General features: G+C 48.6%; 1 protein-coding gene across 1 annotated transcript in view; it reads right to left on the bottom strand.

Annotated features, from left to right (window-relative positions):
• Nucleotides 1-17520, bottom strand: part of RAVER2 (ribonucleoprotein, PTB binding 2) — a 130626-nt gene that overhangs the window by 29213 nt on the left and 83893 nt on the right. The window contains exons 7-8 of the mRNA XM_030205895.1: nucleotides 9137-9241; nucleotides 8893-9004 (exon numbers count right to left, since the gene is read on the bottom strand). Coding sequence (XP_030061755.1) covers nucleotides 8893-9004; nucleotides 9137-9241 — 217 coding nt within the window. The remainder of the gene's footprint in view (nucleotides 1-8892; nucleotides 9005-9136; nucleotides 9242-17520) is intronic.

Here is a 17520-nt window from a genome sequence, read left to right as displayed (position 1 = left end):
AGAAATAAAACAACTGAGGTCTTCTTGATAAAGCTGTGATTTTCAAATAGGAAGCCAGTATCCTGGCACAGTCCAGCGAATGACCATCTCTCTCCTGCCGACTGCTATGAGGTGGTGGATGAAAGCTCAGCAGAGTAATGACTTGATTCAAATGGAAATCAGAAACTACCTTAGGAAGGAATTTAGGATGCATGTGCACCACCACTTTATCATGCAAAATTTGCGTGTATGGGGGATAATAAACTAAAACCTGTAGTTCCCCCATTACGCCTTGCTGAAGTGACAGCCACTAAGAACTCTGCCTTCCAAGAAAGGTATTTGATAGAGGTGGTAGCTAGCGGTTCAAAAGGCTGAAGCATAAGGGCCGCAAGAACCAGATTAAGGTTCCATGATGGTGTGGGGAGGGCATAGAGGGAATTTTTAGTCTGAGCAACCCTGGTAGAAATCTTTTCACAATTGGATGCTTGAAGATAGCAAGGTTGTCAATTTCATCGTGAAAAACAGATAATGCCACCATATGTACCGTCACAGAAGCATACAAAAGGCCTGCTTGGCTTAGTGAGAGAAAATAGTAAATGAGCAGGACACTGGATCAAGGTGTTTTTGATAACATCAGTGCTGAAAATGGCACCACTTGGAGTCATACTATTTCTTAGTAGATTCCTTCCTGGATGACAGCAGGACATGCAGCACTCTTGGTGAAAAAATATCTAGCACTTGGGTGATGGTTGAATCAGCCACTCCGCTAGATTGAGGGAGCGCAAATTTGGATGAAAAATTTGTCTGGAATTTTGGCTGAGTAGATCTGGATGCTGAGTCAAAAAGATTAGTGGATGAGAGAACATGCTGAGCAACACTGGGAACCACAGGTGTTGTAGCCAATGTGGAGTAATCAAGATCAGTAATGCTTTCTCCCTTTTTGCTTTTTGTAGAATCAGCAAGACTACAGGAATTGGAGGAAAGGCCAGGTTCTTGGGGCCTGGATTGGCCGCTGTCGGAGACGGAGTGCTGGGCTTGATGGACTTTGGTCTTTTCCCAGCGTGGCAGTGCTTATGTACGGAAAACAACAGACACTCCCATTAAACAAACCCAAAGGGAAAAGGAAACAACAAACTCAGTATTAACAAAGTACTCTCTATTTAATAGTCTGCAAGCCTTTTATAGTTTTTGTTTGTTTGTTTCCTTGTTTTTGAAACACCAGAAGGAATACAATAGCCTGTTGGAATCAAATGAAAAAAACTGCTATTCCAAAGAAAAAAATCATGCACTGGGACAAGTAAAGAAGTTCAGTTGAAGAATCTGCTCAGGTGGATTCAGAAATGGTCTGGAGAGAGTCAAGAAAAGAATTAGCAGGTAAGTCTAACTTCTCTTCCTTATCTCCAGACCATTCTCAATGAGTGGGAAATACAAAAGCAATACTAAACAAGGGCAGGAAGCAGACAACTCTTGAGCTAAAAATCAAAGCTGCAAAGGCAGCGTTCTGTCAAGCTTGCACATGTGGTAATGCCTTGCAAAGGAATTAAGGGATGACCAGGTTAGCTGCCCCACAGATATTCAACACAGGAATAAGAGAAAACTCTGCTTAGGAAGAAGCCTGTGCCCTGGTAGAGTGTGCCCTAAGCTTGGAAGAAAGCTGTTTCCCAGCTAAAAGGTAAGCAAAGGTGATTGCCACCTTGATCCATCTAGCTTTATACGCCACCTTGTCCTTTCTCTTCCCATCTACAGCATGAAGAGTGTCAGTCCTATAAAACTTCCCAACGCACATCCACAGTATACGAGTAGGAAATGGACTGCTTAAGATGGGCAAAAATGATGGCACTGGATGAAGGAACACCTTGTACCGGAAGGTGAGAAACTGCTCCCTGCAAGAGAGCACCTATAATTCAGAAATACGCCTAGCTGAGGTGACTGCAACCAGAAAGGCCACTCCTTCAAAGCAGAAGAGTGTAAAGGCTCAAAAGGTTCAGCACGAAGGCCCTTAGCACCGTTCAAATCCTGTGGGGGCAAAAGTCAGCAGAATGGAGGTGTCAAATGCTTTACATCTTGCAAAAATCTGGCAAGATCCAGATGGAAAGCTAGCAGATTCCCTTGTATGGTACCTTAACACACTGCCAAGGCTGCCAATTGTACTCAAAGTGAGGACATGGCAAGACACTTGTCCAAGCCCTCTTAAATCTAAGAGCTCTCCAATTGAAGCATGTAATGGGGCGAGACTCCTCTGCCATCACACCAGTCTTCAAAAATGCACCCAACGCGCACATAGGCCAAGGAAGTAAAATGCTTCTTAGGCAATATGGACAAGCCCTGAGCGAGTATCCTTTCTTGTTCAGCTTGACTTTCAATAGCCAGGCCCCAAGAGAGAACTGAGTCACATCTGGCATGTGAATGGGTCCCTGAATAAGAAGAACATCTAACAGACGGAACCAAAAAGGAGTTGCGATCTGTGGACTAGCCAGATCCCTGCACCATGGCCTTCATGGCCATCTGGGGCTATCAGAACTACTGTAACCCAACGGGACTTGATTCTCTGAACCAGCCACCCTATCAAGGGACACAGAGGAAACATCTAGAGCAAACCCTGGGATGGCCAAATCTGCATCAGAGAATCTATGCCCTTGGAAATCGGGTCCTTTCAATGGCTGCAGAAATGCAGGACCTTTGTATTTGTTCTCATTGCCATGAGATCTGTGACCGAAGGACCCCAGTGACCAATTATCGCCTGAAATGTGATGCCTGAGAGAGAACTTTCTTCCAGATTCAACATGTTTCTGCTGAGAAAATCTGCCTCCATATTTGAGGCCCCTGCCACATGAGCCACAGACAGAGCTTGAAGGCTGATCTCTGCCCATGACATCAAGGCTGCCGCCTTCTAGGCAAGTGAATGGTTTTTTTTGGCCCTGTGTTGATTGACATAAGCAATCATTGTCACGCTGTCCGTCTTGCGGTGAACAGAGTGGTGGAAAGCCAAGAAAGCCAACTGGATTGCTCGAATTTCTAAGCGACTGATGTACTAGGTCACCCCACCTCCAACTAGCAACCTTGAGCCACTTGGGTACCTCAACCAGAAAGATTGACACCTCTTTTCACTAGGATCCACTATGGAGGCTCCAGGTCTATGCAACGTAGCAAATGGTGCCCACCCAACCACCAGTAAAGACTGCTGTGCGGTGCAGGAGAGAGAGACAAAGGCATCAGAGAAGTCCATACATTTGAGAAGACCAACTCGAGAAAAAAGCCCCATGCAGAGGCCTCATTAGAGACTCTCACCCAGGGAGCCAACTCGATGGCCATCATGGACCCCCAACACCCGGAGAATCTCCCATGCCAAGAGCTGAGGAGTCTGATCTGAAGCATCTGAACTCTGGTTACCAGAAGGAAAACCCTGCCTATCTGGGTATCAAATCGAACTCCTAGATATGCCAGGGACTGTGAAGGAGTAAAACAGCCTCTAGTAAAATTCCCTAACAGAGAGGCTAAGGAAGGTCACCATCAGGCTTATTTTCGAAAATGATCGCTGGGCATCTTCCGATATAAATCAGGAGATGGCCGGCGATCTCTCAAAAGCGGCGAAATCGGTATAATCGAAAGCTGCTTTTTTTGACACCATCGCTGCTTTCCCGTCGCCAAGCCAGCGAAAGTTCAAGGGGGCGTGTCAGCGGCGTAGCGAAGGCGGGACATGGGTGGGCATGGGCGTGGCTACCAGATGGCCGGCTTTCGCAGATAATGGGAAAAAAAAAAAGCGGCGTTAATCAGTATTTCACCGGGTTTACTTGGTCCTTTTATTTTCACGACCAAGCCTCAAAAAGGTGCCCCAACTCACCAGATGAGCACTGGAGGGAATCGGGGATGACCTCCCCTTACTCTCCCAGTGGTCACCAACCCCCTCCCACCCAAAAAAAAACAAATTAAAAAACATTTTTTCCAGCCTCTATGCCAGCCTCAAATGTCATACCCAGCTCCCTGACAGCAGTATGCAAGTCCCTGGACCAGTTTTTAATGGGTGCAGTGCACTTCAGGCAGGCAGACCCAGGTCCATCCCCCCCCCCCCCTACCTGTTACACTTGTGGTGCTAAGTGTCGAGCCCTCCAAACCCCCCAAAACCCACTGTAGCCACATGTAGGTGCCCCCCTTCACCCATAAGGGCTATGGCAATGGTGTAGAGTTGTGGAGAGTGGGTTTGGGGGGGGGGGGGATTTGGGGGGCTCAGCACCCAAGGTTAGGGAGCTATGCTCCTGGGAGCTATTTGTATATTTTTGTTTAATTTTTAGAAGTGCCCCCTAGGGTGCCCGGTTGGTGTCCTGGCATGTCAAGAGGACCAGTGCAATACAAATGCTGGCTCCTCCCACGAGCAAATGCCTTGGATTTAGCCGGGGTTGAGATGGCCGCTTTTAGTTTCCATTATCGCTGAAAAACAAAACCGGCCATCTCAAACCCGGCAAATTCTGGCATTTGGCCAGGCTAAACCGTACTATCGAAAAAAAAGATGGCCGGCCATCTTTTTCGATAATACAGTTCGGCCAGCTGTTTGCGGCGCCACCAAAATAGATCGCCGGCAATCTACTTCGCCGGCGCCGTTCGATTATTCCCCTCCATGCGATCCAAGGCTCTCTTGCTTTCCTCGAAAGACTTTGCTCAAATGAGTCAATCATTTACATAGGGTTAAACCAACACACCCTTCTTGCAGAGATGTGCCGCTGCCACAACCATGATCTTGGAAAAGGTGCAAGGCCAGCCCAAAGGGCAGTGCATGGAACTAATAATGATATCCCAGGAATCTCTGATGATCCAGATCAGGGTACAAAGATAGCCCTCCAAAAGATCTAAGGAGTTCAGAAACTCTAACCGCCAAACTGCCACATTCACACACTATGTAAGGTCTCTAATTTGAAAGAAGCACACTTTTAGTACCCTGCTGACCCCCTTGATGTCTAAGATAAGGTAAAAGGAGTGCTCTTTCTGGAATATCTGCCAGAACCTCTCTCCTTCAGTGGTACCAGTACCATTGCCTTGAGGGCCACAATCCTGTCCAGTGTCATATGAACAGCTAATGCCTTCTGAGGCAACTTGCAAGGAGAGATCAGAAAAGAATCAAAAAAGAGCAACAAAACTCTAGGGCATTAACCAAATTGAAGAAAACCTAAGACCCACTGGTCCGAAGTTATCTTGGCCCATCTCCGATGAAATTGCTGTAACCGACCTCCAATGGGAAGGACCACAGAATAAGCCCCCAAACCTCCACGGGGAAAAGAGAGAGGCTCAGGAAGACCCATCCCCTATCTTGGCATCTCTGTCAACTGCCTTGAAAGGACTGACCTTGAGACCAAAATCTGCCTCATTACAACACCAGAACTTTGCCTGGGCAGTAATAATGAGTATCTCTGAAACCACCTCTAGCAGAAGCCTGAGAGCCTGAACAAGATTTGTCTTCCAGCAGTCTTGGAAATTTAGACTCCTCAAAACCCTTGACCAATTTCTCCAAATCCTCTCTGAAAAGCAATTTACCATGTAAAAAAGGTAACTAAATCAGACCTTAGAGACTAGATCCACCAACCAATTCCAAAGCCACAGAAAAATACGATCAGCTACTGCTAGAGCCAACATTTCTGCAAAGGTCCTGATCAGATCATAAAGGGTATCCATAAGAGAGGCTGTACCCAACTGCAGGTTTATTACTCCAGAAGAATTCTCTCCTGGGTAATCTGGCAGACATTCTGCCCACTGTAAACAAGCCCTGGCAACATTACCTCCACAAATGGCCACCTGCAAGGCCAACGCAGAAACTTCAAAGGACCGTTTCAGCAGGGCTTCCATATGGCAAACTTGCAGGTTCTCAAGCGCCACACCCTCTCCATCACGATGGCTATTTTCTTAATGACCACTGTAACAAGCACATCAACCTTGGGAAGACAAAACATATCAAGGTCCTGTTAGGGGAGCTGATAGACTAGAGTATGGCCAAGGCTCTGCCAAATCTAAGCACCCCATCCAGAGTAGACCACTCTGCCTGAACCAGCTCTTTTAGGCCTTCATTCCAGGTAAAAGTCTTAGGTGGTTTCCAAATCCCCTTTAAGAGAGGGTTTCCTTTCCTGGGAGCAGGAAGTGGATCTTCCAACAACTGAGGGTCTTTAACACCTGAGATATTAAACAAGGCAAGTCCAGTCTTCGAAAAATGCACACAACTGAAGAATTCTTCCCTAAGGGTACCTCTCCTCCAGACCTGAGTAGTCTGTCTAAATCCTCCTCCACATGGGAACTAGAGGCTAGAGAGACCATCTCACCAATATCTTAAGCAGAAGACAAATGCTGTTTCTTTGCTTGAGATGGACCCTCATGTACAAGTACCCCAGAACGCCAGGGAAACTGGCTCTGGTATGCACTGCTTCATGCAGAAGGGTTGGTGCAGGAGCTAGACAAACTCCAGGGAGAAGGGCATCAGCTGCCCTGCATCATGCCTGGTAAGAACAAGAGCACATTCAAACGTCAGCGTTTCCCGCTGAATCCGAAGCTGTTTCACCCAACAGACCCTCCAGGCTAGCTGCCTTGTTTCCCTCCTAGCACTGGCTGCAGGATTCAATGCTGCATTGCCCGAGCCTGCTTCAGTGCACACTTGGTAAAGACTGGTTACTGGGAAAACTAACCAGCAAGCAGCACAGACACTGCAATGGCACGGCTTCTCTGGTGAGGCAGCCATCGTGCCAGAGGATCCCTGTGGAGCCTAGCAAACTTCTTCACCAGGGAAAAACAATGAAATCTCCTCCAACCTCCAACCAGTATAACTCCAAAGATGCTGTAATCCAGTGAGTTTAAAAAAGAATACTGAAGAGATTTTTTTTCTTTTTCTTCAGAGCAGTATCTCATTCCCCATCAGAGAAAGGAGAGGGGGTCAAGGCAAAAAACCAGCTCCATAGGGAGGATGGAGGGAAAGACCCAAAGTCCAAGGTGTACACCCCCGGGACAAGGAACCAAAACTGGTATGGCCCCTTCTGTGACTTTGCTTTAAATTTTAAATATTTTTTTGTCAGTCGCTTCCCAAAATAGAAAGGGAAATATGTCATTGGCCGCCGCTTCTCCCAATGCAGCAGCAGTGGAAAAACAAAACAAAAAAAGCAAACGCGCAGAGCCGCAGCACTGCCTTCAGGCCTGCGCTGTCAGTTCTGCTGGTCCTCTGCCCCCTGGAACTCAAAATTGACGTTCCGGGGGGCAGAGGACCAGCAGAGCCAACACCGCATGCCTGAAGGCTGCTGCGCCCCCGCATTTGTTTTTGTTTGTTGTGGATATGATTGGCTGGTTGCTGCACAGAGCACAGGCTGCATCATGGTGGAGGGAGACCGTAGGGATCAGATGAAAAGTTGAAGCCAATTGGTCTCCGTTTCTCCTTCAACAAAGTAAGCAAAATTGTAATCTCTGACCTGCTGCATCCATGGTTGTTATTTTTATATTGTTGGTAGATTTTTTTTTTTAATTTATCTTACTTATATTTTCAAAAATTGCTGGCTTTTGCAGTATACAGTTGTACTCAAAGGAAGTATAATAAGGGAATAACTTTTCATAGGTAGAGTAGTAATTTGTTAGAAAGTGTAATCAGTGTATCATTTGGAGGAGCTGGTTATAGGGACACCCTAGCACTGTTAGTAAACAGACAATTTGTTATGAGAATCAGGTGTTAAACATTCAGAGTTTCTATTTATGTACTTATTTATATAATTAATATCCCATAATTAAACGAATTGGGTTGAAACCTGGGAGCACTTAAAATCTTTTTTTCCCTATGCCTACATCAAAAGAAATTCAAGATGGCACAAGGTAGAGTGAGTGAAGCCAAGCCAGAGTGGGTGTGGCTGGTGTATGTACTAAAATCTCCCTCTCAAAAATCGGGACCCCTTAGCAGCTCTGATACCTATAAAGAACACTGCTACAGGGATTTTGATTGTTTTCAAAATAAAGTGTTTTTTAAGATAATTGGATTAAAAATAAGCTATTCACCCAATGAAAACTGCTGTTGATACTCTAATTGTACTTCTGACAATTTTAATTCAAACAAGGTCAATGAGCCAACTAAGACATAAGTGTAGTATCAGGACAACAGGGCTGTTTCAGCGGCTGCAATTGTCACTTGTATGAACATGATTATTTTGTCAATGACCGGTAAAATGACAAAATGTATAAAGCAGAGAATGTTTATCTTGTCCATCTTGTGTACTATTCTGGGGAGGTCTTCTCTTCATTTTTGCCTACCTTCTCTGCTCCACCCACTCACTGAGGTACAGAAAGGAAGGTCTTCTGTTCAAGTTGGACCCTTCAATGTAGTTTTAGTATTGTATAAAAGTTATTCCAGCACTGCAAATCATCCTACTCAGAGGTCTTATATCAAGAGACCAGCTAGCTTCTAAAATGCTATGCAGAGCCCATGTGTCCTCCATTCCTGACAACAGGCCACTTCTGATAGAACTCTTCCAACTGGTTATGTAAACTCAACTATAACTCAGTTTATGTTTTAGTTAAAAAAAAATATATATATATATATACACACACACACACTCAGCTTGCTCATATAAGCAGGAATATAAAAATATTTACAGAAATGAAGCAGCAGCCAAATTTTTATCAGTCAGGGAAAAATGATATTCCCCTCTTATCTGATATCTTCCCTCATCCACAATATACTTTTCACATTTTTATTCTGTGGTTTTATTTATTTATTTTTTTACTTTACTGGTATGCTTTTTCTTTGCTCGCTCCTTCTTCAAGCTGTTTCCTTGCCATGCTTTACACCAGTCTCTAGTATTTGCCCCTCTCTCTCCAACCTCTTTTCTTTGGTGTGGCTTGAATCACAGCAGTGGGCACCAGGTGCCAAAATGCTAAGTCTCCAAGATATTCCATTTGTACCAATACCTTTCTGTGCCTCTGTCCAATGCGCCATCTCTGTATTCACTGCAGGTGCTGAACCTAATCCCAGAGCTTTCTGCAGTAAGGTTGCTGGAGCTTCCCCAAGTAAGCCAGGTTTCTAGTGCAAGAGTAAAAGAGTGTGTTTGAGTGCTTACATCCTCACATTTCTCAGCAGTTTGTCTAGATTTCTCATGAAAATTAATGCAAGCATATAAACTGGAAAAAAAAAAAGCTGCCCTGCTATGCTTACATTGTTGGTCTGGCTGCTCTTTATCTTCAGTAGCTGTTGTTGTGCCGTATGTAACTGGGAGACACTATGCAGCAGCAGGTTACATGTATTCCCTATATCCAACTTCTACAAAATTCAGAGAGAAATAAATGTTTCATTAAAAGACAAAGAAAAAAAAAAACACTATCCCGCATGCCTTTAAACTGCTACTCAAAAGACAGAACAATTTTACACACCACTTTCTAAATCTAGGGTAGACAATGCTGCTTAAGATCAAAACAGTCACATGCAGAGAAAAAGAAAAGGAAGTAACAAAGGAGCAAAGTCAGCTTATGGGCCTGATTTTCTAACAAGATGCCTCTGTTAGAGGTTTGAAAAGATGCCTATTTTATGAAAGCAATACAGTTGCCTGTGGACCAGAACCAGCCCCAATAGCATGTAAATGCATATAGCGAATGCTACATACCTGTAGAAGGTATTCTCCGAGGACAGCAGGCTGATTGTTCTCACTGATGGGTGACGTCCACGGCAGCCCCTCCAATCGGAAACTTCACTAGCAAAGTCCTTTGCTAGCCCTCGCGCGCCCGCGCGCACCGCGCATGCGCGGCCGTCTTCCCGCCCGAAACCGGCTCGAGCCGGCCAGTCCAGTATGTAGCAAGACAATACACTTCAAGGGAAGACACAACTCCAAAGGGGAGGCGGGCGGGTTTGTGAGAACAATCAGCCTGCTGTCCTCGGAGAATACCTTCTACAGGTATGTAGCATTCGCTTTCTCCGAGGACAAGCAGGCTGCTTGTTCTCACTGATGGGGTATCCCTAGCCCCCAGGCTCACTCAAAACAACAACATTGGTCAATTGGGCCTCGCAACGGCGAGGACATAACTGAGATTGACCTAAAAAATTTACCAACTAACTGAGAGTGTAGCCTGGAACAGAACAAACAGGGCCCTCGGGGGGTGGAGTTGGATCCTAAAGCCCAAACAGGTTCTGAAGAACTGACTGCCCGAACCGACTGTCACGTCGGGTATCCTGCTGCAGGCAGTAATGAGATGTGAATGTGTGGACAGATGACCACGTCGCAGCTTTGCAAATTTCCTCCATGGTGGCTGACTTCAAGTGGGCTACCGACGCTGCCATGGCTCTAACATTATGAGCCGTGACATGACCCTCAAGAGCCAGCCCAGCCTGGGCGTAAGTGAAGGAAATGCAATCTGCTAGCCAATTGGATATGGTGCGTTTCCCTACAGCCACTCCCCTCTTGTTGGGATCAAAAGAAACAAACAATTGGGCGGACTGTCTGTGGGGCTGTGTCCGCTCCAGATAGAAGGCCAATGCTCTCTTGCAGTCCAATGTGTGCAGCTGACGTTCAGCAGGGCAGGAATGAGGACGGGGAAAGAATGTTGGCAAGACAATTGACTGGTTCAGATGGAACTCCGACACAACCTTTGGCAGAAACTTAGGGTGAGTGCGGAGGACTACTCTGTTGTGATGAAATTTGGTGTAAGGGGCCTGGGCTACCAGGGCCTGAAGCTCACTGACTCTACGAGCCGAGGTAACTGCCACCAAGAAAATGACCTTCCAGGTCAAGTACTTCGGATGGCAGGAATTCAGTGGCTCGAAAGGAGGTTTCATCAGCTGGGTGAGAACGACATTGAGATCCCATGACACTGTAGGAGGCTTGACAGGGGGCTTTGACAAAAGCAAACCTCTCATGAAGCGAACAACTAAAGGCTGTCCTGAGATCGGCTTACCTTCCACTTGGTAATGGTATGCACTGATTGCACTAAGGTGAACCCTTACGGAGTTGGTCTTCAGACCAGACTCAGACAAGTGGAGAAGGTATTCAAGCAGGGTCTGTGTAGGACAAGAGCGAGGATCTAGGGCCTTGCTGTCACACCAGACGGCAAACCTCCTCCAATGAAAGAAGTAACTTCTCTTAGTGGAGTCTTTCCTGGAAGCAAGCAAGATGCGGGAGACACCCTCTGGCAGACCCAAAGAGGCAAAGTCTACGCCCTCAACATCCAGGCCGTGAGAGCCAGGGACTGGAGGTTGGGATGCAGAAGAGCCCCTTCGTCCTGCGTGATGAGGGTCGGAAAACACTCCAATCTCCACGGTTCTTCGGAGGATAACTCCAGAAGAAGAGGGAACCAGATCTGACGCGGCCAAAAGGGAGCAATCAGAATCATGGTGCCTCGGTCTTGCTTGAGTTTCAACAAAGTCTTCCCCACCAGAGGAATGGGAGGATAAGCATACAGCAGACCTTCCCCCCAATCCAGGAGGAAGGCATCCGACGCCAGTCTGCCGTGGGCCTGAAGCCTGGAACAGAACTGAGGGACCTTGTGGTTCACCTGAGATGCGAAGAGATCCACCAGGGGGGTGCCCCACGCCTGGAAGATCTGTCGCACCACACGGGAATTGAGCGACCACTCGTGAGGTTGCATAATCCTGCTCAACCTGTCGGCCAGACTGTTGTTTACGCCTGCCAGATATGTGGCTTGGAGCACCATGCCTTGACGGCGAGCCCAAAGCCACATGCTGACGGCTTCCTGACACAGGGGGCGAGATCCGGTGCCCCCCTGCTTGTTGACATAGTACATGGCAACCTGATTGTCTGTCTGAATTTGGATAATTTGGTGGGACAGCCGATCTCTGAAAGCCTTCAGAGCGTTCCAGATCGCTCGCAACTCCAGAAGATTGATCTGTAGATCGCTTTCTTGGAGGGACCACCTTCCTTGGGTGTGAAGCCCATCGACATGAGCTCCCCATCCCAGGAGAGACGCATCCGTGGTCAGCACTTTTTGAGGCTGAGGAATTTGGAAGGGACGTCCCAGAGTCAAATTGGAGCAAATCGTCCACCAATACAGGGATTCGAGAAATCTCGTGGACAGGTGGATCACGTCTTCTAGACCCCCGGCGGCCTGATACCACTGGGAGGCTAGGGTCCATTGAGCAGATCTCATGTGAAGGCGGGCCATGGGAGTCACATGAACTGTGGAAGCCATGTGGCCCAGCAATCTCAACATCTGCCGAGCTGTGATCTGCTGGGACGCTCGCACCCGCGAGACGAGGGACAACAAGTTGTTGGCCCTCGCCTCTGGGAGATAGGCGCGAGCTGTCCGAGAATCCAGCAGGGCTCCGATGAATTCGAGTTTCTGCACTGGGAGAAGATGGGACTTTGGGTAATTTATCACAAACCCCAGTAGCTCCAGGAGGCGAATAGTCATCTGCATGGACTGCAGGGCTCCTGCCTCGGATGTGTTCTTCACCAGCCAATCGTCGAGATATGGGAACACGTGCACCCCCAGCCTGCGAAGCGCCGCTGCTACCACAGCTAGGCACTTTGTGAACACCCTGGGCGCAGAGGCGAGCCCAAAGGGTAGCACACAGTACTGGAAGTGGCGTGCGCCCAGCTGAAATCGCAGATACTGTCTGTGAGCTGGCAGTATCGGGATGTGTGTGTAGGCATCCTTCAAGTCCAGAGAGCATAGCCAATCGTTTTGCTGAATCATGGGGAGAAGGGTGCCCAGGGAAAGCATCCTGAACTTTTCTTTTACGAGATATTTGTTCAGGGCCCTTAGGTCTAGGATGGGACGCATCCCCCCTGTTTTCTTTTCCACAAGGAAGTACCTGGAATAGAACCCCAGCCCTTCTTGCCCGGATGGCACGGGCTCGACCGCATTGGCGCTGAGAAGGGCGGAGAGTTCCTCTGCAAGTACCTGCTTGTGCTGGAAGCTGTAGGACTGAGCTCCCGGTGGACAATTTGGAGGTTGAGAGGCCAAATTGAGGGTGTATCCTTGCCGGACTATTTGGAGAACCCACTGATCGGAGGTTATAAGAGGCCACCTTTGGTGAAAAGCTTTCAACCTCCCTCCGACAGGCAGGTCGCCCGGCACTGACACTTGGATGTCGGCTATGCTCTGCTGGAGCCAGTCAAAAGCTCGCCCCTTGCTTTTGCTGGGGAGCCGCGGGGCCTTGCTGATTCGCACGCTGCTGACGAGAGCGAGCGCGCTGGGGCTTAGCCTGGGCCGCAGGCTGTCGGGAAGGAGGATTGTACCTACGCTTGCCAGAAGTATAGGGAACAGTCTTCCTTCCCCCGAAAAATCGTCTACCTGTAGAGGTAGAAGCTGAAGGCTGCCGGCGGGCGAACTTGTCGAATGCGGTGTCCCGCTGGTGGAGAGACTCTACCACCTGCTCGACTTTTTCGCCAAAAATGTTATCCGCCCGGCAAGGCAAGTCCGTAATCCGCTGCTGGACTCTATTCTCCAGGTCGGCGGCACGCAGCCATGAGAGCCTGCGCATCACCACACCTTGAGCAGCGGCCCTGGACGCAACATCAAAAGTGTCATAAACTCCTCTGGCCAGGAATTTTCTGCACGCCTTCAGCTGCCTGACCACCTCCTGAAAAGGCTTGGCTTGCTCAGGGGGAAGAGCATCAACCAAGCCCGCCAACTGCCGCACATTATTCCGCATGTGTATGCTCGTGTAGAGCTGGTAAGACTGGATCTTGGACACGAGCATAGAGGAATGGTAGGCCTTCCTCCCAAAGGAGTCTAAGGTTCTAGCGTCCTTGCCCGGGGGCGCCGAAGCATGTTCCCTAGAACTCTTAGCCTTCTTTAGGGCCAAATCCACAACTCCAGAGTCATGAGGCAACTGAGTGCGCATCAGCTCTGGGTCCCCATGGATCCGGTACTGGGACTCGATCTTCTTGGGAATGTGGGGATTAGTTAGTGGTTTGGTCCAGTTCGCAAGCAATGTCTTCTTCAGGACATGGTGCAAGGGAACAGTGGACGCTTCCTTAGGTGGAGAAGGATAGTCCAGGAGCTCAAACATTTCAGCCCTGGGCTCGTCCTCCACAACCACCGGGAAGGGGATGGCCGTAGACATCTCCCGGACAAAGGAGGCAAAAGACAGACTCTCGGGAGGAGAAAGCTGTCTCTCAGGAGAGGGAGTGGGATCAGACGGAAGACCCCCAGACTCCTCGTCAGAGAAATATCTGGGATCTTCCTCTTCCTCCCACGAGGCCTCACCCTCGGTGTCAGACACAAGTTCACGGACCTGTGTCTGCAACCTCGCCCTGCTCGACTCCGTGGAACCCTGTCCACGATGGGGGCGTCGAGAGGTAGACTCCCTCGCCCGCATCGGCGAAGCTCCCTCCGCCGACGTAGTCGGGGAGCCTTCCTGGGAGGTGGCCGCGGTCGGCACCGCACGCGGTACCGACGTCGGGGACCTCAACCTGGGTGATGGGCCAGCCGGCGCCACGCTCGACGGTACCGGTGGCGCAAGCACCGCCGGTACCGGAGGGGTAGGGCGCAACAGCTCTCCCAGAATCTCTGGGAGAACGGCCCGGAGGCTCTCGTTTAGAGCGGCTGTAGAGAAAGGCTGAGAGGTCGATGCAGGCGTCGACGTCAGTACCTGTTCCGGGCGTGGAGGCTGTTCCGGGCTGTCCAGAGCGGAGCGCATCGACACCTCCTGAACAGAGGGTGAGCGGTCCTCTCGGTGCCGATGCCTGCTGGGTGCCGAATCCCTCGGCGACCCAGAGCTCTCGGTGCCGACACGGGGAGGAGACCGGTGTCGATGCTTCTTCGATTTCTTCCGAAGCATGTCACCGGAGCTCCCCGGCACCGACGAGGAGGACGTCGAATCCACCCGTCGCTTCCTCGGGGCCGAGACTGAAGAAGGTCGATCTCGGGGGGGCTGTACCGCAGGAGCCCTCAGGGTAGGCGGAGACCCACCCGAGGGCTCACCGCCACCAGCAGGGGAATGGACAGCCCTCACCTGCACTCCACCCGATGCACCACCGTCCGACGACATCAGCAGACGAGGTCCTGGTACCACCGACGTCGATGCAGCTATCCGATGTCTCGGCGCCGATGCAGAGGCCCGATGCCTCGATGCACTCGATGCAGGGGCGGCCGAGAAAGATGGTCTGGACGCTGACGACGTCGATGCACTCGAAGATCCCGGTGCCGATGCCGACGAAGAGCCCGAGAACAACACGTTCCACTGGGCTAGTCTCGCTACCTGAGTCCGCCTTTGAAGCAGGGAACACAGACTGCAGTTCTGAGGGCGGTGCTCGGCCCCCAGACACTGAAGACACGACGAGTGTCGATCAGTGAGCGAGATAACCCGGGCGCACTGGGTGCACTTCTTGAAGCCGCTGGAAGGCTTCGATGTCATGGGCGGAAAAATCACGCCGGCGAAATCAAAAGCCGAAATGGCGAAATTCGAAGCACCAAATTTAGAGGGAGAAAAAATCTCGACCGAGGCCGAAAAAAGGCCTACCCCGACGACGAAAGAAAACTTACCGGGGCAAAAAAGCTGGAAGTACGGGGAGGATTTACACGAAACCCGGCGGGGGGTTTGCGGAGCACTTCCCGACTAGGACAAAGCTTTCCCGAAGGAAAAAAACACGTTCAAACAAATTGGACGCGCGAGGTCGACTTTCCGGGGCTCGACACGGCGAAAACACGACCGTACCGAGTGCGGACAAAAGAAGACTGGCCGGCTCGAGCCGGTTTCGGGCGGGAAGACGGCCGCGCATGCGCGGTGCGCGCGGGCGCGCGAGGGCTAGCAAAGGACTTTGCTAGTGAAGTTTCCGATTGGAGGGGCTGCCGTGGACGTCACCCATCAGTGAGAACAAGCAGCCTGCTTGTCCTCGGAGAAGAACATTTACACTTCCCGAAAAATTGATATATGTAAATATTTACATATAATTTCATTGCAATTCTGCTTCCATTCTGCCTGACTTATACCCCTGGAAGGAATGGATCCTAAGGAGCTTAGCCGAGATTGGGTGGCAGAGCCAGCCGGTGGTGGGAGGCGAGGATAGTGCTGGGCAGACTTATACGGTCTGTGCCAGAGCCAGTGGTGGGAGGCGGGGATAGTGCTGGACAGACTTATACGGTCTGTGCTCTGAAGAGGACAGGTACAAATCAAAGTAGGGTATACACAAAAAGTAGCACATATGAGTTTGTCTTGTTGGGCAGACTGGATGGACCATGCAGGTCTTTTTCTGCCGTCATTTACTATGTTACTATGTAAGTGATTATGTGCAGGTTACAAAAAAGCTGGTGCACATTTTCCATTTAATTTTACAAAAGTCTTTTTCTGCATGAAGACACATTATACATGTGGAAAACCTTAATGAAACTACCAATAACACAGACTGAAATTTAGAATTATCTGTTAATTTCCTTTCCTTTAGTCCTGCCAGACCAATCCAAACAAGCAGACTGTATCCCGTGACAGCAGATGGAGAAATTTAAAAAGCTCAGATCTGACTTCACTCTCCTTGTGGAGTTACATTTTATAAAAGGAAAAACGTGCCTATTTAGTAAGACAACATAGACGCCTATGTGTCAATACAGAACAGGCAACCAGAACTAGTCCCTGTAGCACACAAATCTGCAATTGCTCCGAAGGTGTAAATTTGTGCATGTACTCTATGCATTTTATAAAATATGAATGCACATCACAACTTTGCCTTTGCCTCTCCCTAGGAGCTCCTAGATGCAGTCTGCATACATTGGAGGCAAAAACACATAGTAAAAATTGTTTTAGGTATATTAAAAGCAGAAAGCCAGCAAAAGAATCGGTTGGACCGCTAGATGACCAAGGGGTAAAAGGGGCAATCAGGGAAGACAAAGCCATAGCAGAGAGTTTAAATGAATTCTTTGCTTCAGTCTTCAGCGAGGAAGATTTGGGCGAGATACCGATGCCAGAAATGGTATTCAAAGCAGAGTTGGAGAAACTGAATGAAATCTCTATAAACCTGGAGGATGTAATGGGGCAATCTGACAAATTAAAGAGTAGTAAATCTCCTGGACCGGATGGTATCCATCCCAGAGTACTCATAGAATTGAAAAATGAACTTCCGGAACTATTGTTAGTAATATGTAATTTATCTTTAAAATTGAGCGTGGTACCGGAAGACTGGAGGATGGCCAATGTAATGCTATTTTTTAAAAAAAGGTTCCAGACTTTATAAGAATCATTTTCCACGTGTAAAACATGTATTTTCCACTTGTAAAGCTTTATATAATTACCTCCATAGGGGGATGCTGCTGCATTACGCTCTTTAGTTAACTTATGCCAAAGCAGGCTGAAAATCCATTGAAGACAATAAAAAATTGTTTTCTCTGAGCTTCCACACACCACAAAAAACAAACCCGATTTAGCCAAAAGGTCTCTCTAGTCAATAATTCAGAAATGAGTTAATATCCAACTAAAGGTAAGATTAGCTCCAAAAAAACTTCAGAATGAACAAACAATGCACTCGCTCTCTATACTGTTGACCACTACAGCTTCCCTGGGTGAGTTTTCAGTTTTGTCTTTGGCTGAAACCACGCAATGAGTTACAGCTAGTTTCTGTTTTGGTTAGGTTCTAGTGGAAAGATGAAGCCAAC

Source organism: Microcaecilia unicolor, chromosome 6, assembly GCF_901765095.1.
Source record: "Microcaecilia unicolor chromosome 6, aMicUni1.1, whole genome shotgun sequence".
Taxonomy (NCBI): Eukaryota; Metazoa; Chordata; class Amphibia; order Gymnophiona; family Siphonopidae; genus Microcaecilia; species Microcaecilia unicolor.
The sequence above is the reverse complement of the archived record's forward strand: the minus strand, read 5'-3'. Positions and strand labels throughout refer to the sequence as shown.